Raw genomic sequence first — 23,621 nt, 5'->3', positions numbered from 1 at the left:
GCTGAGAAGTTTATATTAATGTATTCAGAGCCGGCCTTTGGCTGTCCAGACCCCTGCCCAGGGCAGCCCACCAAAGAGAGCCAGGGCTGGATTAACCTTTTGTGGGCCTAGCGTCAAACATATTTGTGGGCCCACAAACATCTGGCTCAGAGGGCTGGTTGTCCAACTGCCCCCTGCAGCTCAGGTTCCCCCCCCCCCGCCCCCTCTGCAACACTGCTGCTCATCTGACTGCCTGCCACCTCTGTCAGCCCAGCTGGCTCTGGCAGGCCAGGTGGAAATCCAAACCCTGTGCATGGCGTCCTCTTCAGTGCTGGGTTTACAATAGCGCCAGTGGTGCCATGGAGCCGGGCCCATGCTCAGATGGGGCCCCGGCATGCTCCGCTTGTACTGTGCCCTAAGACTCAACCAGCCCACTGGCTCCCCCCCACCCACCACTTGCTCCTCTCGGCCCCCTGGCCAGACCCCAGTGCACCTCCAGTTCCAGGCAGTCTCTGCTTCCCACCCCCTGTGGGGCTCTGCCTGCCTCCCTAGAGCTGAGCTGCCTGGGTCTGGTGGAGAAACCTGGCCAGTTGTGGGGAGACAGTGTTGGGGGCTTGACTGGGTTCCTCCAGGCAAGTGGCTCCTGAGGGAGCCCAGATCACGCTACTCCCGAGGGGCTGGAGCAATGACCACCCCTGGTTGTGCTGCCAGCTCAGCCTGGCAGACAATCGCCTCCCAGCAGGGCAGGTGAGTGCAGCTGGGAGGCAAGGCATTGGGGAGTGGGTCTCAGTGGGGCCTGGGGGCGTACTGGGCTGCAAGAGGGTGGGGAAGATCTGTGTGTGTTGGGGCACTAGGGAGTGGGGGTTCTATGTGGGGTGCTGGACAGTTGTGGTGGGGCTGTGGGCAGGGAGGTGCTGGGCAGGGTGGTGTTGTGTAGGGCACTGTACATTTATGGGGGGGTTTGGGGGAGGCACGGTATAGCGGGTCCACGGGGGGGGGGCTGTTGCAGAGGTGCTGACTTTCTGATTTCCCTGAGGGTGCTTGAACCCTGCTCCACCCTAAGCTCCACCCCCCACTCTACCTTTTCCCCCAAGGCCCGATCCCCACCTCTTCCTGCCCCCGCTCCACCCCTGTCCTGCCTCTTTCTGCCCCATCCCACACTCTCTCCCGAGTGCCCCCCTGCCTTCACTCCGACTCTTCTTGCCCCTGCCCCTGCTCCTCCCCCTCCCCCCAGTGCCTCCTGCCCACTGCTGATCAGTAGTGCACAGGAGGTGCTGTGGGCAAGGGGGAGGAGCTGATTGGCAGGGCTGCTGGTGAGTGCTCAGTGCACACTATTTTTTTTCCTGTAGGTGTTCCAGCTCCGAACCACCCACAGAGTTGGCGCCTATGGGCTGTTGGGTTGGGGGGGCTGTATGGCATGGCATGGGCCTGGCCCCAGCCTCGAGGGGAAGGAGCACGCTGGCAGCACAAGGCCAGGCGGGGCACTGTGCGTCTGGATACTGCCGGTTTGTAAATAGTGCCCTTGCACTGGGCTGGGCAGAGCGGGGCCACTTCTGCCATGCCACACGTCATTGCCCCTGGCTGGGCCCTTGCTCTGGGGACTGATGTCCTCGCACCATGCTCCATTGCCCCTCCTCCCCACTGCTCCACCTGTGCAGCCTCTGCTGTCCCTGCCTCCCTGGCCACTCCAGACTGGGAGCACCTACCTGTCTGCAGTGGGGCGGTGGGGGCTGATGTCAGGGTGTCCCCCCCCCAAACACACACCTATGCACCCGATTTTCACTGAGCTGGGGTGACAGGACAGGGGGAATCTGTGTCCCTGCTGCTGCCTCTCTGTGTCCAGAGCTCCTGGCTGCTGCTTGTATCTGAACACAAGCCTTCAGGATCCTGACCTTGAATGCTTTTTTAAAGAGACAGCACACTCTTATACTTAGGCACACACACACACTCCCCTCAACACACACAACACCAGAGCTCCCTGCATTCAGGTCACTTCCCCACGTGGGCTGTGCTGAGGCATCAGCAGCTGCTACTCTCCTGCCCTCTCCGTAGGCAGCCCCGGGGGGTGTATCGGGCAGAGGAGCAGCAGTCCAGTGGGGGAGTGAGCAGCAATGCCAGCTGCTTTGTGCATCCTGGTGGGTCAGTTTCTCCTCGTGGGTACAAGAGGGGGATGCAGGGAAGGGGGGCTCAGGAGGGAGAAGGGAGAAGTGAAGGAGGCACAGTGCAGGGGTTAGGGGCACAGGATAGGAGTGAAGGGGTGTAGGGATTAGGGGGCACAGGAGGGGAGTGCAGGGATTAGGGGTGAAGGTGGCACAGTGCACGGGTTGGGGGAAGGGCGGGTGGGGAGCCCATGGGGGACCAGGGGCAATGGGGGGCACCATGCCCATGGGCACCAAAATACAAGTTTGCCCAAGGTGCCATTTTCCTTGAGGCCGGCCCTGAATGTGTTTAATACCTTAAATGTATGATCTTATTAAAATTGTACACAGTGAAATTCATCTAACAGAATTTTCTTCTGCCTTTGTAGTGGCAATTACCCAAGAAAACCTTATAAAGCAGGAGCATCATGTAGTCAGTGCTCAAAAGAGGACACCTGTGTGGATAATCTGTGTAGTAAGTAAAAATGAATTTATTAGAGTCTAAGAAGAGTCAAACAATATCCACCCTATTGATAAACTGTTCCTTATATTCTTTATGCCATCTCAGCACTCTGTCAGGCCGCAATTCAACAAAGCACTTTAGTGTATACTAAAGTCCATTCCTATTTAGTAAAGCACCTAATCAAGTACTTCATGTCTTTCTGAATTAGTATCTCAATAAGGATTGACAACTACCAGATTAGTTTTAGCCAGTTATTACTGTCATTGGGACAAGATGCTATCAATCACTGACTTTCTGTTAAAGGCTAATAAGCAATTTAAAAATCACTGATCCAAGAAAGTAAAGTTCCAGCTAAGCACTCTTTGGGCAGCTTACCATATATCTGACATTTACTTAAAAAGAAAAGGAGTACTTGTGGCACCTTAGAGACTAACAAATTTATTAGAGCATAAGCTTTCGTGAGCTACAGCTCACTTTGCTCTAATAAATTTGTTAGTCTCTAAGGTGCCACAAGTACTCCTTTTCTTTTTGCGAATACAGACTAACACGGCTGCTACTCTGAAACCTGACATTTACTTGTTCACTAGCATCCAGTCACTTTTGGGAAACGGTTGTGACTAATTCATGCCGGAGATGTAAAAGAGAGTGACTTATCCCTTCAGATGTGCAGCCTGCAGACAATTAATCTATAGGAGCGTGCCATTCTTCACAGGGCTGTTTCATATAAATTTAACATCCTTGCAGGGGTGGAAATACCAAAGAAACCCAACAGAGTAGCAGTTAACTTCAAAAGGGGGAACTGTATAAAAATGAGAAGGCTAGTTAAACAGAAATTAAAAGAAACTGTCAGTAGTGTGAAATGCTCACAAGCTGCATGGAAATCTTTTAAAAACCACCATAATAGAGGCTCAAACTAAATGTATACCCAAATAAAAAATAAATAAATAAAAAAGCCCATACCACAGGATGAGGGCCCAAAAAAATGTAACCATGACTAAACAAAGTAAAAGAGGTGGTTAAAGGCAAAATATATTTTTAAACTTGGAAGTCAAATCCTACAGAGAAAGATAAAAAGGAGCATAAATTCTGGCAAGTATAAAAGTATAATCAGGTAGGCCAAAAAATTTGAAGAGCAACTTGCAAAAGCCACAAACTAACAGCATAATTTTGTGTTTAAGTACATCAGAAGCAGAAACCCTGGAATCCAATCTATTAAGGCACTCAGATACTATGGTGATGAGTGCAGGATAAAAACCTACATAGAATATCAGGGTTGGAAGGGACCTCAGGAGGTCATCTAGTCCAACCCCCTGCTCAAAGCAGGACCAATCCCAACTAAATCATCCCAGCCAGGGCTTTGTCAAGCCTGACCTTAAAAATCTCTAAGGAAGGAGATTCCACCACCTTCCTAGGTAACCCATTCCAGTGATTCACCACCCTCCTAGTGAAAAAGTTTTTCCTAATATCCAACCTAAACCTCCCCCACTGCAACTTGAGACTATTAATCCTTGTTCTGTCACTTCCTACCACTGAGAACAGTCTAGATCCATCCTCTTTGGAACCCCCGTTCACGTAGGTGAAAGCAGCTATCAAATCCCCCCTCATTCTTCTCTTCTGCAGACTAAATAATCCTAGTTCCCTCAGCCTCTTCTCATAAATCACATGCTCCAGCCCCGTAATCATTTTTGTTGTTCTCCGCTGGACTCTCTTCAACTTTCCCACATCCTTCTTGTAGTGTGGGGCCCAAAACTGGACACAGTACTCCAGATGAGGCCTCACCAATGCCAAATAGAGGGGAACGATCACATCCCTCCATCTGCTGTCAATGCTCCTACTTATACAGCCCAAAACGATGTTAGCCTTCTTGGCAACAAGGGCACACTGTTGACTCATAATCCAGCTTTTCGTCCACTATAACCCCTAGGTTCTTTTCTGCAGAACTGCTGTCTAGCCAGTCGGTCTCCAGCCTGTAGCGGTGCATGGGAGTCTTCCTTCCTAAGTGCAGGACTCTGCACTTGTCCTTGTTGAACCTCAGATTTCTTTTGGCCCAATCCTCTAATTTGTCTAGGTCCCTTTGTACCCCATCCCTACCCTCCAGAGTATCTGCCACTCCTCCCAATTTAGTGTTATCTGCAAACTTGCTGAGGGTACAATCCATGCCATCCTCCAGATTATTAGTGAAGATATTGAACAAAAAACTTGCCCCAGGACAAACCTTTGGGGCACTCTGCTTGATAGCACTAGACATGGAGCCATTGTTCACTACTTGTTGAGCCCAATGATCTAGCCAGCTTTCTATCCACTTTATAGTCCATTCATCCAGCCCATACTTTAACTCGCTGGCAAGAATACTGTGGGAGACCGTATCAAAAGCTTTTGCTAAAGTCAAGGAATAGCATGTGCACACTTTCCCCTCATCTACAGAGCCAGTTATCTCATCATAGAAGGCAATTAGGTTAGAATATATCTTATTTCAAAAAGCTCTTACAAATATGCAAAAGAATGACAATGCTAAAGGCCACAAACTAGAGGCTTCCCGATGCTGCATAGATGTCAAAATAAATTGAGGACTTGAGCTTGGCAACATTTTTGGCTACATTTTCTTTTTCAACCAAGAAAATGCAGATTCGGGTTGACTGAAGCATTTTGTGAATTGGTGTTGATTTCAGTAGTTATTTTGACCAAAAGAAAGAAATTTTGAAAATTGTTAAAATGAACTATTTTGACATTAATGAAACAGCTAGACTCACAAAGGAATTTAAGTACAAAAATCATTGGTGGAGGGGGTGGTGCCCCCCCACTGTCCAGGAGCAAAAGGAGCAGTTTGTCCTAGTTCTCTATTCCAGAAGGTTCTCAAGCCCTTTGAGTGCGTGGTGTTGCGATCTGGTGCACAGAGTTGCAGTGCCAGTCAGTGCTAAACTTCAGGGGTGCTTGTGACCCTGTGTGCCAGGCCTCAATGCCTGGTGTGGGGAGCCAGGCTTGTCCCTGTGGGACAGGAGCCATTGCTGCAGGGTGAATGCAGGGCAGACTCACTCTCCAACCCTCCACCCCACCCTGAGGCCTCCCTTTAGGGGTTTTTTCCACCCTTGGAAGGGGGTGACCCTCAGTTTCAGATTTTTCCCCAGGCCTCATACAAAGCTCTATGTAGTCCTGCCACCACCCCTCCCCGAGTAACCTTTAGCACAGTGGTTAGGGCATTCCTCTTGGGAAGCCTAGGTTTGAGTCCCTACACTGGAGCAGGGATTTGAACCCAGGTCTCTTCTCCCCCCACTTCAGTGAGTGCTCCAATCACCACCCAAGTTCTAGTCCAAGGGTCAGCAACCTTCAGCACATGGCCCATCAGGGTTATCCGCTGGTGGGCTGCGAGACATTTTGTTTATGTTGACCATCCGCAGGTACGGAATCCCGCAGCTCCCAATGGCTGCAGTTCACCGTTTCCAGCCAATAGGAGCTGCAGGAAGCGGCGGCAGCCTGCACATCCCTGCGGCCCGTGCCGCTTCCTACAGCTCCCATTGACCAGGAACGGCAAACCACAGCCACTGGGAGCTGCAGGTGGCCATGCCTGCAGACGGTCAACTTAAACAAAATGTCTTGCAGCCTGCCAATGGATTAACCTGATGGACCGTGTGCCGAAGTTTGCCGACCGCTGTTCTAGTCCCTACTCCACTAAATATTTAAGGATTTATACAGAGTGGAACATCCTCAACAGGAGTGATTGAAAAAACAACCCATCCAGAATACCCTATAGCCTGGTGATTAGGGTGCTCACCTGGGAGTTGGGGGACACATCTGGGTTTAAGCTTACTCCCAAGAGGGGATTTGAACCTGAGTTTTTCCCCTCCCATGTGAGTACCCTCACCACTGAGCTAAAGGTTAAGGATGTTTTGTGAATCTATCCAGTCATTTCCTTTGCCTTTCTTAAATACCTAAACCAAAATGTTCCATTCAACCCAAACATACTTTTGTATCTTATTTTTCAGAATTGCCAGTGAGCCAAACTAGTTATTTACCGAGCTCTAGTTAGGACACTTATTTTCAGTTTCAGTTGAGAGGTACAGACTGTAATCAAGACTGGGCACTAGGAAAGGCCTGGGTTCTCTTTGACAATTGCTTATTGCCTTGCTTAAGTTACATATAGATTCATAGTCTAAGGCCAGAAGGAACCATTGTAATCATCCAATATTACCTTCCTAATAGCACAGGCAGGAAAACTTCCCCAACATAATTTCTAGAGAATATCTTTTAGGAAACTCCCCCCTTCTTGATTTGAAAATTATCAGTGAGGGAGAATCCATCCAATGGTCAATTATTCTCACTGTTTAAAATTTACCTTATTTCCAGTCTAAAATTTGTTTAGTTTCAACTTCCAGCCATTGGATCATGTTATACCCGTCTCTTTAATCCAGAAGAGAACATCATTAAATATTTGTTTTCTATGTAGATCCTTATAGACTGTAATCAAGTCACCTGTTAGCCTTCTCTTTGTTATGCTAAATAGATTGATAGACTCGAGCTACAAGGCCTGTTTTCTAATCCTTTCATCATTCTTGTGGCTTTTCTCTGAACTCTCTCACTTTATCAACATCCTTCTTGAATTGTGGGCATCAGAACCGGACACAGTATTTCAGTAGCAGTTGCACCAGTGTCAAATATAGAAATACAATAAACTCTCTACTCCTATTCAAGATTTCCCTGTTTATGCATCCTAAGATCGTACTAGCTCTTTTGGCCACAGCATCACACTAGGAGTTCACGTTCAGCTATTTATCCACCATGACCTCCAAATCTTTGTCAGTCACTACTTCCCAGAATAGAGTCCCCCTTTGTGTAAGTATGGCCTATATTCTGTGTTCTCAGATGTGTACATTAACATTTAGCAATATTAACATAAACTGGATACAAGCAAACAGTATGTATCAAGCGATACAGATTGCTCTGAATCAGTAACTTGTCCTCTTCATTGCTTACCATGCCCCCAAATCTTGTGTCATCTGCAAACTTCCTCAGTGATGATTTTATGTTTTCTGCCAGGTCATTGATAAAGGCTTTGGCCTGGAGTTTGCTGCTGACCACTGTGGCGCCACCTTGGGATTAGCATACTACTAGTCTAACTTCCTCACCTTCAGTTTCTTGCCCCATTGTCTCACACTCACTCTTTCTGGAGTGAAATTATTTCCTCTCCCTTGCTCAGGGTGCTCTCTCCTCAGCGCTTGGCCCTGCAGCTAGGTCACTATAACCCTCCCCCTCTGGGGTATCAAAGTCCTACTGGACAAACCATCTCAGGCAGGCTTAAACACCACTGCCCAGTCAGTGCCATTTCTCCAGTGGTTGTTATGGAAACCTCTGCCTAGCCATTACTCTGGATTCCAGCCAGGGACACTACAACCCACAGCCAAAAGCTGTACTGTCCCAAACATCATTGCTGTTTCCCTGGGCTGCTTTCTATTTAGCCTTGATCAGGTGCCTTCTCCACCCTTCTCTCAGGGCCAGGGTCCCAGGGCTTTTATTGTCCCCCAGGTTTCCTCTTTAAGCCCAGAGACTGACTGCAGATCTTTTCTGCTGCAACCCCCTTCTTATGCTCCACTTCCTGGTTTTATCACAGCTCAGCCTAACCATTGCCCAGCTGCACTTCCTCATCAATTAAAAGCTTATCAGCCCTGACTCTCCCCCAGGTGCAGCCTGTTGCAGGCTTAATTGGCCCTTTCTTTCTACTCAGGCCTGTTGTGGGGTAGGCACCCATCACAATGTTAAATAAGGTAGGGTGAAGAACAGCAGGAGCCTGCTGGGAACACATCTGCTCAATGTTGAGTCCCCATTTACAATTACATTTTGAGACCTATCACTTGGCCAGTTTTTAATCCATTTAATGTGCGTCATGTTAACCTAGAACTATATAAAATTTTTAAATCAAAATGTCATGTGGTACCAAGTCAAAGGCTTTACAGAAGTCTACATATAGTATATCAAACTATTATTATTATTTAAGTATTTATTATCTTTATCAACCAACTGTGTAATTTCATTAAAAAATCAAGTTAGTTTAACAGGCTCTGTTTTCCATAAGCCATGTTGTTTTGCATTAATTACATTACCCTCGAGTTCTTTATTAATCAAGTACCATATCAGCTGCTCCTTTATCTTGCCAGGATCGGTGTCAGGCTCACACGCCTATAATTACCCACGTCACCCAGTTTAATCTTTTTAAAAAATTGGCACATTAGCTTTCTTCTAGTCTTCTGGAACTTCCCCAGTGTTCCAAGACTTATTGAAAATAAACATGAATGGTCCAGCAGACTCCTTTATCAGCTCTTTTAAAACTCTTGGATGCAAGTTATCTGGACTTGCTGATTTAAAAAATGTTTAGTAGCTTCTGTTTAACACCCCAAAGACATTAGTGGAATGGAAAGACAGTCTCATCATATGGTGATAACACTATCTTTTTTCCCCAAATAAAGAATAAATATTAATTGAACACTTCTGCTATTTCTTCATTATTATTGATAATTCTACCTCTTCTGCCTAGTAATTGACCAATACTATTGTCAGGATTCTTTTTGTTCCTCATATATTATTGTCCTTAACTGTGCGGTCCAGAGAGTTCTCTGTACATCCCTTGGGTTCCCTTAACTTTCTAAAATTCCTAACTTCTGATTTATATTAATTATTATTAATTTCCCCATTATTCTGTTAATTATATATTTATTGTTTACAGCTGCCTTCACGTCCCCTCTCAACCAGGGTTGTTTTTTTTTAAAATTAGCAGTCTTCTTCCTCAGTTGTGGCACTGCAGTATCTAGTACGGTGTTCTTAAATGGTTCCCAAATATCACATATTTCTGATTAAATTCTTTCTCTGTTGAAGTGGCTCATAATTGTTTTCAGCTTTGTGAAAGTAGATCTATTAAAAGCACCGTGTGTGTGTGTGTGTGTGTGTATGTATGTGTATGTATATATATATATTATTACTGGTCTGGACTTTATTTTGCATGCACATTGTAGATATGGTCAAGTGATTGTCACTTGTATCTAAGCTGACACTAACTTTTAGTTTTGTAGTCAGTTCCTCTTTATCAGTTAGGACAATATCTAATATAGAATTCCCTTGTGTTTGTTGCAACATTTTTTGAGTTAGAAAATTGTCATCTATAATGTTTAGAAATTCTAAGGATGCTTTAGTACTGGCAGAATAAGACCTCCAGTGTGTGTCACTCAAGTTGAAATTCTCACATGATCACCTAATATTATGTTGGTTTTTTGCCCCCCACCCCCACCTACACATTATAGAGGGTGCGTAAGGAGGCAGTTATCTTGTTCCCTAGTGTGATTTGGTGGTCTGTAGCAGACACTGACTAGTATCTCATCTTGTGCTTTATCTGTTAAGACATTGATCCATGATTCAAAAACATTTTCTTTCAAGCTATCAGTGACTTAGACAGGTAATGCCTTTTTGACAAAGTGCCACTCCTCTTCCCCTTTTGCCATGTGATCCTTCATAAATAAGTTAAAACCATTGATTTTTAACATTCCAATTGTGGACTCATTCTAACAGGTTTCAGTAGTACCAACTAGATTAAATTGATGCTAATAAATTAGCAATTCCAATTCCTCTTGTGTGTTACCCAAGCTTCTAGCATTAGTGTATATGCAGTTAAAGAATTTCTTGATGTTCTTTGGTTCCTTGGTTAATTTTGTTCTCAACATCTCGATTTTGTGCTGAGTTCTCATATTTTCCCTCTTTTTTTTTTTACCCTCCCCTGTTGCTATTAATTTAACACCCTCCTAACTACTCTAGTCAGCCTATCTCCAAGGAGATTGGTCTCCTTTCTACTGAGGTAGAAGCCATCCAACCTATATAACCCCTTCTCCCTATGGAAGATGGATTAGTGCTCCATAAAACCCAAGCCCTCCATGCTACATCACTTATTTAGGCAGTGATTCACTTCCAAAATCTTATGCCTTCTGTCTTCCTTTGCTCAGGGGACAGAAAGATATCAGATTAGCTTTATTTTCAGAATCAGTCACTAATCCTTTGAATCTGAATTTTTAAGTGACCAGCTTGAAACACGTTAGCTACAGTACTTCTTCGAGTGTCAATTCCAATCAAGTGTGTGTATGTGCACGTGCACAGTAGCCGGATAATTTTTCCATTAGCAGCATCTATGGGCTGGCTTAGGTGCCCCCTGGAGTCACACCTTCATGGTGCTCAATATAGAGCCTGGCCGATCTGCCACCCCCTCAGTTCCTTCTTAGCGCCAGTGCCAGTAGCTGGTACTTCCCCTTGCTCTTACTTTGGCAAGTGGCTCAGCAGTTCTTTACTTACGCTATACATAGTTAGTTTCCAGTTTAATAAGTTAGTATAGTCTAGTAGTAGTTCTATAAATTTCAGTTATGGGGGTAGTTAGACCCAGGGACCAGCCACCAGTGGCACCTCAGTTGGGCCACAGCTCCAAGGCTCAGAATGGGGCCACATTGACTCCTGCCCAGGTGAGGCAGTTGAGTCCGGACCCGTCTTGCTCACCGAACCCATCAGAGCACCTGCCACTCCTGTCACTGCCACTCCTGTCCACCCCAGAGGCTTTTGTAGCTGCGCAGGACCTGCTCAGACTCATGGCACTGTTCTCACCACCGAGATAGGAGGACGTGCCAGTACCGCAGGCTCCATCCTGGCACCCTGAACAGTCTAAGGGAAAGCTGGTGATGATGGCATGTCGTTCCCCATCACCTCGGCACCCCTCCATGCCAGCGCCTCCATCAAAGCAGCACAGTCAGTCCCCTGGTTCTTGACGTTCTACATTGAAAGGAGCTGCGCCACCCTGATCCTCCTATTCCAAGTCAGACTCATACCGCTCCAACGATAGTAGGAGAAGAAGATCCACCTCTTGGCACCATAGGATAACCGATACTGTGGCCCCCTTATTGGCAAAATCTGTCGCAGTGGCCCTTTTGGACTCAGTGGGCCTTTCATCAAGCCCAGGGTCGGAAGCATGAGTCCCGCTCAGGAGTAGCATCAGTGGCGTCCGCGACATTCGTTCTGCCACAATCAGCAATGGCACCAACGCCAACAGCTGCGGTGCCATCCTCGGTATCGACACTGACCCACGGCGCCCACCTCGACCACACCTTCAGCACCGGAGGCGTCAGCAACCCAGACTGCGGCTTTGGTGTACGATGTGCCTTTGGCACCAACGACAGCACTGGCATTGCTTCCGTTATTGGCGCTGGCTGCAATGGCACCTACAACAATCCCAGTGCATGTACAACAGCAGCACTGGTGTGGGGCCCAATACCGGTACCAGCCACCACGCCTCTCGCAGCACGGGGACCAGGCAGGCCTATAGCAGTCCCCCCAAGGTTCATGAGATCCCTCAGGTGGGGATGGTAGGGAGCAACCACCTCCCCTGCTGGCCTCTTCCCCCTCCTCACCTGATCAGGCCCTGGCGGGCACTTCAGTAACCCCAGCTCTGGAAGACTCCAGGGTGTTGCAACAGCTGTTGTGCTGGGTTGCAGGGGTTGGGCATTAAGGTGGAGGAAGTTGTAGACGATGCAGACCCTATGGTCAACATCCTGGCCCCCTCTGGCGCTTCCCATATCGCCTTGCCATTAATCAAAACAATTAAGAATATGAATAAGACCTTGTGGCAGACCCCGGCCTCACTGCCACCTACTGCAAAGCATAATGAGCGCCGATACTTTGTGCCCTCCAAGGGCTACAAACATCTCTTTTCCCACCCCCAGCCTGATTTTCTGGTGGTGGATGCTGCTAATCAGTGGGAGAGGCAAGGCTTCCAAGGCCCTTCCCCCAAGAACAGGGATGCAAAAAATTAGATCTCTTCGGACGAAAGGTTTACTCCATTGGGGATTACAACTCCAAATATCCAACCAGCAGGTCATAGTCATCAGAAATTCTTAATTCACGGAGTTGCTCCCCTCGGACTTCTGTGCTGAGTTTTCAGCATTGGTTGAGGAAGGGAGACTGATCTCAAGGGCATCCCTTCAGGCGGCACTTGACAGGGCAGATGTGGCCACAAGGGTTATGGCCACAGGAGTGTCTATGAGAAGGGGCTCATGGCTCCAGGTTTCTGGCCTCCCCTCCAAGGTACAGCAAACCATTCAGGACTTGCCTTTCAAGTGTGAGACTCTCTTCTCAGAGAAGACTGACAAAAGGCTAAACAGCCTTAAAGACTCCAGAGCCACCCACAGGTCCCTGGGCCTCTATACACCTTCAACGCAGCAGAGACACTTCCATCCGCAGCCTCCTCAGCGGTTTGATCATCAGAACCACCAAGATGGCTCCAGAAGGAGAAATCAGAGTGACAGGAGAAGGTCTTGTCAACCTCTGGCCAAGGCCTGGGACAATCCAAGCAATGTTCAGGGGTCAAACTGGCCTTGTGAAGGTGCAGTCAAGGACAACGTACCAGAGCAAGATCTGGATCCACCACACCTTACCTTTTCGTCCTGACTATCTCTTTCTATCAAGCACAGTCCCATATTATTTCAGACCACTGGGTGCTCCACAGGGTAGAGAGGGGATACTACATCCAATTCTGTGCCCTCCTGCCCTTCCAGCTCCCTTCCCCGTCCCTCTTCAGGGACCCCTCTCATGAGAAACTCCTTATACAGGAGGTGCACTCACTCCTATTGCTAGGGGCAGTGGAAGAGGTTCCTCAGGAGCAGAACGATAAGGGCTTCTATTCCTGGTATTTCCTAATACTGAAAGCCAAAGGCAGCCTCAGGCCCATCTTGGATCTGTGATAACTCAACAAGTTCATGAAGAAATTCAAGTTCCGCAAGGTCTCTTTGGCCTCCATCATCCCCTCACTGGATCCAGCAAACTGGTATGCTGCCCTCGACTTGGAAGGATGCATATTTTTGTTTTGCAATCACTCAGCCCCACAGAAAGTACCTCAGGTTTGCAGTGAACAATACCCACTACCAATTCACAGTCCTTCCATTCGACCTGTCAGCAGTACCTCGAGTCTTCACCAAGTGCATGGCAGTCATCGCCACATTCCTGCGTAGGCACCAGGTACAGGTGTTTCCGTACCTCAACGACTGGCTGATCAAGGGCTGCTCCAGGACCCAAGTGGAACCTCATGTCAGATTCATCAGAGCCACCTTCAACAGCCTGGGTCTCCTTCTAAACGAAGCAAAATTGATTCTGTCCCATCTAGAGGATAGCATTTATAGGGGCAGTACAGGACTCAACCCAAGCCAGGGCATATCTGCTAGAAGCTTGGTTTCAGGCCCTGGCCAACATCATTCGAGGCCTCAGACAGTTTCTCACCACCACAGCAAGAAACTGCCTGAAGCTTCTGGGACACATGGCTGCCTGTACCTATGTGGTATAGTACGTCAGACTCAGGCTTTGACCTCTTCAGTCGTGGCTCGCGTCAGCGTATCACCCAGCCCGGGACAGCGTGGACAGGATAGTGACCCTGCCTCGCCCGGTCCTCAACTCCCTCCTGTGGTAGCTCAACCCTCAGAGGGTATGCTCAGGGGTCCCCATAGTCAGTTCATAACCATCTTTTTCTCTAGTGATGGATGCATCAGACTTGGGCTGGGGAGCATATCTAGGAGACCACAGGACTCAAGGTGTCTGGTCTCTGATGTTGATGTGCAGAGGTCCGCCTGAGAGGTGAGAGCGGTGTGCTTAGCATGCCAGACCTTCTGGGCATACTTAACGAGACAGTGTGTATAAGTCCTGATGGACAACGCAATAGCAATGTTCTATAGCAACAAACGTGGGTGCATGCTCCTTTCCGCTGTGCCAGGAAGCTGTGTGTCCCTGTTGTAGGCTCTGTCCATCATGCCCTTGGAGATTTCGGCAAATATATTGGCATTTCGACTTTTGGAACGGAGTTCTGCCTGCATAGATTCTTCTCCCCAGACAGCGATCAGATCCAGTACCTCCCATTCAGTCCATGCTGGAGCTCTTTTGCAATTCTGGGACTCCATGGTCACCTGTGCTAATGAGCTCTGCATGGTCACCTGTGCTGATCAGCTCTCCATGCTGGCCAAACAAGAAATGAAATTTAAAAGTTCCTGGGGCTTTTTCTGTCTACCTGGCCAGTGAATCTGAGTTGAGAGTGCTGTCCAGAGTAGTCACAATGGAGCACTGTGGGATAGCTCCTGGAGGCTCATGCCGTTGAATTGCGTCCACGCTACCCCAAATTCGACCAAGCGAGGTAGATTTTAGCACTAAACCCCTCGCCGGGGAGGAGTACAGAAATCGATTTTAAGAGCCCTTTAAGTCGACAAAACAGGCTTGGTCATGTGGACGGGTGCAGGGTTAAATTGACCCAATGCTGCTAAATTCGACCTAAACTCGTAGTGTAGACCAGGGCTCAGACACCTCAGAGGAGTCAGTTACCACTGCTGTCTGTGGGAGAAAGGAGCATCGCTTCTCATCTCTGGTACTGGCCAAGAGGAATCCAGAGTTGTTATTCTAGATGACTCTGTAGCAAAACCAGTACCACCCTCAACATCAGTCCCAAAACCATTCTCTTCTGAATAGCTGTCAGTACGGATGATTATGATACCATCTCTCACATCAGTATCTACAGTATTGACAAGAAGTACCCAAATTTATTCCAAAAGTAGTCTCAGACTTTCAGACCAACCGTTAGATATGTTTACCAGTGTTCTTTCTAAAACCTCATTCATCTCCAGGTGAGACAAGATTACACACCGTAGATGTAAAGGGAGCTATTACCTACACACAAAAAACTCGTTCGCAAATCAACAAGATTATTTGTGGCACATGGAAGCAAATCTAAAGGAAGAACTCTCATCTCAAAGATTTTTGAAATAATTATCAAACTTTATTAGAACAGCCTGTAACATTAGCAAGTTGACTTCTCTGTCTCATGTTAGATATCATTCTACCAGAGCACAGGCAACCTCAGCAGCTTATCTTAGTAGTGCTCCCATAGCTGAGATCTGTTGGACAACTACTTGGAGCTAAGTTCATATATTCACCAGCCACTATTCATTGATGTCTGGTGTCAGATGTGATGCCAAATTTGGTTGGATTATACTGCAGTCATTATTTAGGGCTTGTCTGCACTACCCAATGGATCAGCGGGCAGCGATCGATCCAGCGGGGGTCGATTTATCGTATCTCGTAAAAATGTGATAAAATAGACCGCCGAGCGCTCTCCCGTTGACTCCGGTACTCCACCAGAATGAGGAGCGCAAGCAGAGTTGACAGGAGAGCGTCAGCTGTCGACTTACCGCAGTGAAGACACCATGGTCAGTAGATCTAAGTACATCAACTTCAGCTACGCTATTCACGTAGCTGAAGTTGCGTATCTTAGATCGACACCGTGCGGTGTAGACAAGCCCTTAGATAACTCCTTTAGGAAGCAGGAGATAGGAACTTAACTGCTAGCTCATGACCAGGATTGGGATACGCACATTCAGACTCTCAAAGAGGAAAGAATTGCTACTTTACAGTAGCTGATTCTTTGAGATGTTCTGTACATGTGGATCCCATGACCTGTTCTCCTTCTCTGTAGCTTGGAATCTTTCATTTGGATTCTGGGTGGTGAAACACCTAAATAGCAATTGGTGTCCCTATGCCCTTTCTGCCCTTGAGTGGGGGAGCACAAAGGAGAGGGCAACACCAATGGACACTGCTGGTCAATTAATTCTGAATTCTTGTGCATGTAGAGCATGTGCAGCAAGAGTGAGATCCACATGAATCATCTCAAAGAATCACAGTTACTGTATGGTAAGTAACTATTTGCTCCTAGCTGATTAAACTATTTATTTCTTTTTTCCCCCCTAGGAAATCCAAAACGTGATAAAATTATACGTATGTATTACAATTCTACACTATTACTTGAAGTTTAGTTCTTTATAAGCATGTTGTGCCCAATAAGAATTTGTGTTTGTATGCTTGTTTATAGGTTATACAAGATGGTATCCACCCTGGGAGAATAGGATCGTATGTGATGAGTCCTGTATTGCTGTTGTGGTTTTAAGACCATCACTGATGTTAATGGCTTTTCTAATTGTTTTTCTTATGCAGAAGCGTTATTCAAATATGAGTATATCTAAATAATCTATTTGAAATATATATTTCGTGAAAAGTTACAACAAGCCTTTAAAAGATTAATAGGTCACACCCACCTGTTAAGAGAATTCTCTTGATTGATATTTTTACAGTGAATTTGATCATTTAAAACATATTATAAAGTGCTATGGATGTTTAATGGGTTATAAAGAGTAACTTATTTTTGCCCTAAGCCCTTACTTATGGTATTTATAAATATAGATAAATATATTGTATTAAAGATGTGAAAATAATAAAAAAGGCAAAATTTTAAGTTAAAGGTGACAGTCTGGCAAGAGTCATCAGAGGGATATCTAGTAAATGGTTTTTTCATGATGAAATTTTACAAATAAAGAGGAACACCTGGCATCTGAAATTCAGTAAGTAAATTAAAACAAACTTTCCACTTTATAGTATTTGTAGTTTCCACTATATAAATATTTGAAGTGGAGACTGCTTAATTTAGATGTCTGTCTACAGAATCATACTGTTATGGACCTAATCCTACTTTTCTGGAGTCAAGTCAAAACTCCAAGTAAAATGGGAACAGAATCAGATATCACTTCTATAAAAAGAAAGCATTTTATAAATATTCAATAGTACTAGTATAGCTCTAGAAAATTTAGATACATTTGTAAATGGTAGCTATTCTTTAAGGTTTCAACTATTAAAAATTATCCTTCAATTAATTTGTTCCTAACTTATTTTGAACTTAGGAAAAATATATACAGTGAGTAAAATGCTCCAATTTAGACTTTTCTTGTAGTTCCTGGTTTGCTGTCACAACCATTGTTATTTAAATATGGATACCTTATCTGTTTTTCAATGTAAAACAAATACAGAATTTTATCTGAGAACCATTCCAAACCCTCTGATAAATATGTGTACCTGTATTTTATCCAAGAGACTTTAAAGGCATTAAAGGTATCCTTTTTAGATATATTTTAACCTGAATTGCTGAAAAGAGCATATGTATTGACTCAGGGATGTTAAAGTATTTTTCTTTTGCTATGTAGTAAATTCTAAAGCAAAGATTGGTCCAATATGTCTAATATTTAGTGAGGGCTTGTCTACACAAAAACACTTAGTTTGCAGCGAACTGGGGTGTAAATCTACCCAGCAGTAGCCTGCTGCACACTAAATGTCCATGAGGATCATGCTGCCACACACTAGAAGTTCTGTAGTGTGCTTTAATCTTCTCTGCTTTGCAATGGGAATAGATTAAAGTGCACTACAGAATTTTTAGTGCACAGCAGCAAAGTCCACACAGACACAGTGTGCAGCAGGTTAGCACAGGATAGATTTACACCCCAGCTCACTGCAATCTAAAGTGTTTGGGTAGACAAGCACTGAGATTGCTTAAAGCAATTCTAGTCTACATGGTAAATATGTAACTTTTTACAAAATGTGTATTGTCTCAGAAATCTTTATTAGTTCAAAAGCTTTATTGATAGTTTTTTGTTTGTTTGTATTTTTAAAGCACAGGGTCAAATCCTGCCATGTTTTCATGCCCAGAGCTCAGGATGAAGTTAATAGGACATTCCCACATGTTCATTTTAGGGAACAGTTGGCCGATAATACCTTTATATATTCCATTGTAGTTCTAAAACATTATACTTGTCCTATAATACTATATTCAGAATTGTATTGATTCATTTTATAAAGTATCCCAGAGTAAAAATGAATCTGTTCATAAAAACTTATTTAAAAACAGTTATTGGACATAAATGCTTTTACATTTCTAAACATTTAGAATGTACCTATTTCAAAACTAAAGTTACCAAGAGGGTTGCTAATTTTTTTAACTTGGGCAAAATTTTTCACAAATGGGTGCCTAAAATTGGGCAGGCAAAGCCATACTTAGGGACCTAAATAAAAGTTGCCCAATATTCAAAGTTGCGCAACATCTGTAACTCCCAATGACTTCAATGAGTTTCAGATGCTCACACCTTTGAAAATGAGTTTACTTATTTAGGTGCCTAAATATGGCTTAAAGAGCCTAATTGTAGGTATCTGGATTTGGAGAAAGGAAAAAAAAAAAGTCCTTAATCCCTAACATACATATGGTTTATATTTGTAATAAAGCTTTTTAAAGTTTTAAGCTTCCTGTTTAATGTTATTCCATAACTTTAAGGCACTACCTTTCTTGCAAGCAACAACAAAAATCTAGTAATATTCAAACATTACTCAACATAGGATTTCCTAGTTGTGGAAGATAATATAGTTATGGAAGATAATACAATTATACCTACTCAAACCACCAGGGAGAACTCCATCATCACTTAGTAGCTCCCCTTGTAACAAAATTTGAGAATTCAAATTATCTCATATGTCTCTCTGAAAACAAAAGAAACTAGTTTGAGAGCAAAGGAGGGAGGGAGGAGATCTGTTGTCTTCGAAGTTTGTGTGAACACCTTCAGCACATATTGGCCAGACTTCTGCCAGCATGGTTTGAGGCTTGTAAACCTTAAACTCAAGGCACAGTTAAGTGGGTTTGAGGTTTGCTCTGCATTTTTTGGAGAGCTCTAGTTACAAAGTCCTAAACGAAAACATGTGAGTCATACAACTGCTTAACTATCAGATAGTGGTGCCTACCTATTAGGAGACAATTACTTTACCATCAATTCCTTTTTCAGTGGGAAAGTTTTCTGTATGCGTGAAGCTTATTTTTCACATCTCAGATGCTGAGCCTAGCATGTAATTGTTCTTTAGCTGTTTTCAACTTAGCTGTTTCTTTGTTAGTGAAGATAAAGAGTGAGATTGGAAGATGCCTACAGGTTTATCAAAATGGGGATTAGGATATGATTAATGTGCTTTACACAATGCATGGTTGTCAGCTAACAAAGCTTTTTCTGAATGGGAGACGTACCATTTTGTGACAATCATTCCATGTTCAGTTCAAATCTCATACAGAATGGGAATGTGTACTCCAGGTAGCATTGCACCTTTGTGAGCATGAAAAATTTGAGATGGATGGCCAAAGACACTCACCTAAAAAGGCCTCCACATCTTCTGAGCCCTTCACATGCCATCTCAAAAGATAAGAGAGATGAACTAAGAGTCCTGAATTTTTATCCCAACCTTTCCGCTATTTGTATGTTTGTTAATATCTAAAATTATATAAGCCAACAAATGTTTTATTTGCTGTAGATGACAACTTTATTTCCATGTTTGTTTCAAATAAATTCTTTTCACCTTCACGGACTGCATTTTATTTTACCATAGTCTGTGTGTCCATTGTAGTCACCTAAGAAAGAATGACACTTGCAGTAATTAATTGAAAAATAAAGGAGTACTTGTGGCACCTTAGCTCATACTCAAATAAATTTGTTAGTCTCTAAGGTGCCACAAGTACTCCTTTTCTTTTTGTGAATACAGACTAACACGGCTGCTTCTCTGAAACCTGTAATTGAAAAAAGTGACACTCTTGCAGTGTATGTGATTTTGATTGTATTTTAAAGCATTAATTATTTGTAAAGCATCAGCAGTGTGCTTCGTTTTGTTCAACAGATTTCTCCTAGAAATATTACCCCCATAATTAGGCTGCAGTTCCATATGAGCCTCTTCGATAATGTACCTGTGTTGATTGTATTTTGGATTAAAATATGAAGGAAGGGGAAACAGATGCATGAATTTCCTTTGACATGTTGTTATAGTGGGGAATCAAGCAGTTCTGATACATTTTTCAGTAGAATTTAAACTATAGTTTGAATTTTTCTGGATATGTGCCCTACTGTAATTTGCTGTAGCACAGATTTTTCTCACTTTAACTTGAATCTGGTAGCCTCAATTGTCTTCAGAATTTGTTTTAACCTTCTGTTCTTCTTAGAGTGCTTGCTCATGTCCATTCCAATGCATGTGTGTGCTCGCCCTGAGCACCATCACTGGAAAGTATTTCCCTCAGTTGTATCCATTGGGTTGGCTCTGGTGCCCCTAGAGTTGTACACATATAGTGCAGATATAAAGGGTCCTACTGACCCGCAGCCCCCTCAGTTCCTTCTTACCGCCCGTGATGGTCGCTGGAACTTCAGCTTGTCCATGCGTTTTCCGCAAGTACTCCTCACAGTGGAGTTTGATTCTTCGATTGTGCATAGTTACTTTATTCGTAGTAGTTAAGTTTTGGTTGTTAAGTTAGGTAGTTAGATTAGCGAGCCCCTCTGAGGCATGCCTAGGTCTCAGGGGTTTAAACAATGTGCTTAATGCCACAAGCCTACGCCTGTCAATGACCCCCATTGCAGTTCCCTTAAGTGTCCGGGGGAAGCTCACGTGTGGGAGCACTGCAAAATCTGCAGAAACTTCAGGCCCTGCACCAGGCTTAGGTTCCTCCTCACGGAGGCAACGCTTGGCCCTCCCTTGGAGCCTAGTCACTCTGACTCAGCACTGAGTACTTCAGCCTCAGTAAGAAGTGCCCTGGCTTCTATTAGTGATACTCAGCGCTGTTCTACATCTCCAGGGCCAAAAAAAGACACTTCTGTGTCCCACTTCTTGGGACTACTGGCACCATCAGTCAACCCCAGTGCTGAAGAAGATCACTCTGGCAGGGGACTCTCGGCACTGCTCTCCATCGTCAGTGCCATGGGCGGTGGGTATAATAGGCCAGGGAAGGCTCTGCCTCCCCGGCACTGCCACTGGACTCCTGGTTGCGGGATACTGGGGGAAGTTTTTGCTTTATTATGCCCCATGCAGGTTCTGAAGCAGCTGAGGAAGCGGTATGGGCTATTCAGCTTCCTGGGTTCTTCAGTAGTCTCTCTGGACTCCAGGGAGATTATGGACAGACTCAGGAAGGTGAGTAGCAAATACCACCTCCTTAGCAGTCCCAGAACCTGCATGGGGCATATCAAAAGCTTCTTCAGATGAAAGTGAGAGGCAACCATATGTGAGGAGAGACAGGGCTTTTCCCAGGGCTGTGCTGCAGCCAAAGCCTTTAGGAAGAAGAGAGCAAGAAGTGGTGTTGCCTGGTAGGGGATGTGGTGTGGTGTAAACTGGCCATAGTTGGTCTCTTGGAGTTCTGAGCAGTACAAGGCCCTGCCTTGTTAGTGTAATGGTGAGTATCCCTGCATGCCCTACAGGAGACTGGGGTTCAATTCCCCAGTGGGGAGAATGACACCTTTCAAATGGGAAGAAAAATACCTTGTCTGGCCAGCACAGTCCTCATTTTCTGCTTCTATGGCAACTTCCATTCACAGCCTGCAATGTTGATTTTCACCTCCTGCAAGACAATTGACACCTCTGCCTACCTGTCCTAGTGAAAGCCTCTACTTTGCCTTCCACCACTGGGCCCAGCTTCAAGATCTGCATGTCATCAGGCACGTTTCAGAGTGGCAAAGAGAAATACTGTGACAAAGGGCATGAGGACAATCACCCAGCCAAACGGGGGCAGCTGGTCAAGGGGCAAGGAAAAGACAAAAGTGGACAGGCAGCAGACTGGCCTCCTGTCTTTTTTCCTTTTGTTATGATTTTAACTGTAATGGGGAGACTTGAGAAATACCTGTGGCCATTGGTGAGGTAGGTGGCTGCCCCGAAAGCGCAGACCTGAGCATTTTCCGCTCAGCTGCTATGTAACTTGGCAGCTGGCCATGATCGTATGCTGGTTAGTACTCTGTGCTGTGGCCGCAGCAACCTCGGCTCAAATCCAAGTCACGGCCTTGCTTTTTGGTGGGGGATCTCCTGACACGCACCTAGTGGCTCATCCTGATAGCATCCATTTGCAAAGAGAGACAGAAGTTGGTTCCTAGTTTCTGCTTGGTAAAGGAAAGTCAAGCTGGTAAATCAATCAGAAAAAGAGTTACAGGAATTCTTCCTGAGCGTCAATGTCCGGAAGCAACATATTCCATCCTGGAAATGGCTGTGTTTTGAATGTCCAGCCACAGCACATTGAAAAGAAGGATCTGCGGGCCTGAGAAGTTGCAACCCTCAAGAGGCGCTTCTAAAGCCAAAGGGGCCTTGGCTGAGTTTGTGATGGCGTGACTTTGAGGAGCATCTGAAGTGTGGAAGGGGGAGGGTAGAAAGAGACGGTTGTTGTGAGAGGAAGAAGGTGCTGAATAGCCCGTCATTGAGGGAAAGGTCCCAGGCAGGTGTTGTGGGAGGAGCTGTGTAGTCCCCAAAAGGAGCCTGCAGCCAAAGCCTTTGGGAAGGAGAAGAGAGAGTCTTCTAGGACCTCTCCTGTCATCCATGAGTTTGCAAATATTGTTTGCACTGGAGATAGAGAGTTCTTCCCTTCCCAGGAGACCTGTGGCCATGTTGGGGCTCCCTGACAGTTCAGAATGGGGTGCTGCTCCAACCAGACCATTATATACACAGTAGCCAACCATACCATTTCTGGGGAATAAAGTCAACACAGCCTCCGTGCTGCCTCTGTGCTGAGGCCTTGCAGTGAACCTGTGGGCCAAATGCACGATATTATGCCCTCCCAATCACAGTGAGAGGGGCTTCTCCAGAACTGCCTGGTGTAAATATGTGCCCCTCCTCCAGTTACCTGGAAGGGTAGTGCCCTCCTCCCCGCCAGCCTGGCCATATTCTTTCTTGCCCCATCCAGAAAAGCATTCCCTTCCATCTCCTATTTCAGAGCACGCTCATATGGAATAACAACCCCTTTTCTTCCAGCCAGCCAGCCAAAGGAAGGCCCCACCACATATAGTTGTGGTGAGCACATTTTTGCTTTCATCTAGGCATCCAAACAATAACAAGGCTCAACAATAAGCTAAAGAATTATGAGGCTCCTTTAACAACTAAATAGTGAGTTCAGTTGTACAATGCTTTAAAGCTATGAAGTGATAGAAAAAGTTATTTTCTTCTTGGAAAACTTCTAAAAGAGTTAAACACATATTTTATGTTGTTGTTTTTTAAAAAAGACATAATCCAGTCTCATAATCAAGGACATTTTTAATGTAAATTATATTTAGTTTAGAGAGGAAGGAGAGTAAAGTGGTTAGGGTGCTAGTCTAGGGCTGGCAAAATTTGAATGCCACAGATGTGTGTAATCTTAA

General features: G+C 45.2%; 1 protein-coding gene across 1 annotated transcript in view; it reads left to right on the top strand.

Annotated features, from left to right (window-relative positions):
* Positions 1-19,835, top strand: part of LOC119842147 (glioma pathogenesis-related protein 1-like) — a 56,122-nt gene extending 36,287 nt beyond the window's left edge. The window contains exons 4-6 of the mRNA XM_038370067.2: positions 2,507-2,592; positions 16,369-16,395; positions 16,490-19,835. Of these exons, the coding sequence (XP_038225995.1) occupies positions 2,507-2,592; positions 16,369-16,395; positions 16,490-16,644 (268 nt within the window). The 3' untranslated portion in view covers positions 16,645-19,835. The remainder of the gene's footprint in view (positions 1-2,506; positions 2,593-16,368; positions 16,396-16,489) is intronic.
* The last annotated feature ends 3,786 nt before the right edge of the window (positions 19,836-23,621 follow it).

The sequence above is a fragment of the Dermochelys coriacea genome, chromosome 1, assembly GCF_009764565.3.
Source record: "Dermochelys coriacea isolate rDerCor1 chromosome 1, rDerCor1.pri.v4, whole genome shotgun sequence".
Classification (NCBI taxonomy): Eukaryota; Metazoa; Chordata; order Testudines; family Dermochelyidae; genus Dermochelys; species Dermochelys coriacea.
Note: the sequence above shows the minus strand (reverse complement) of the source record. Positions and strands in the feature narration are given on the sequence as shown.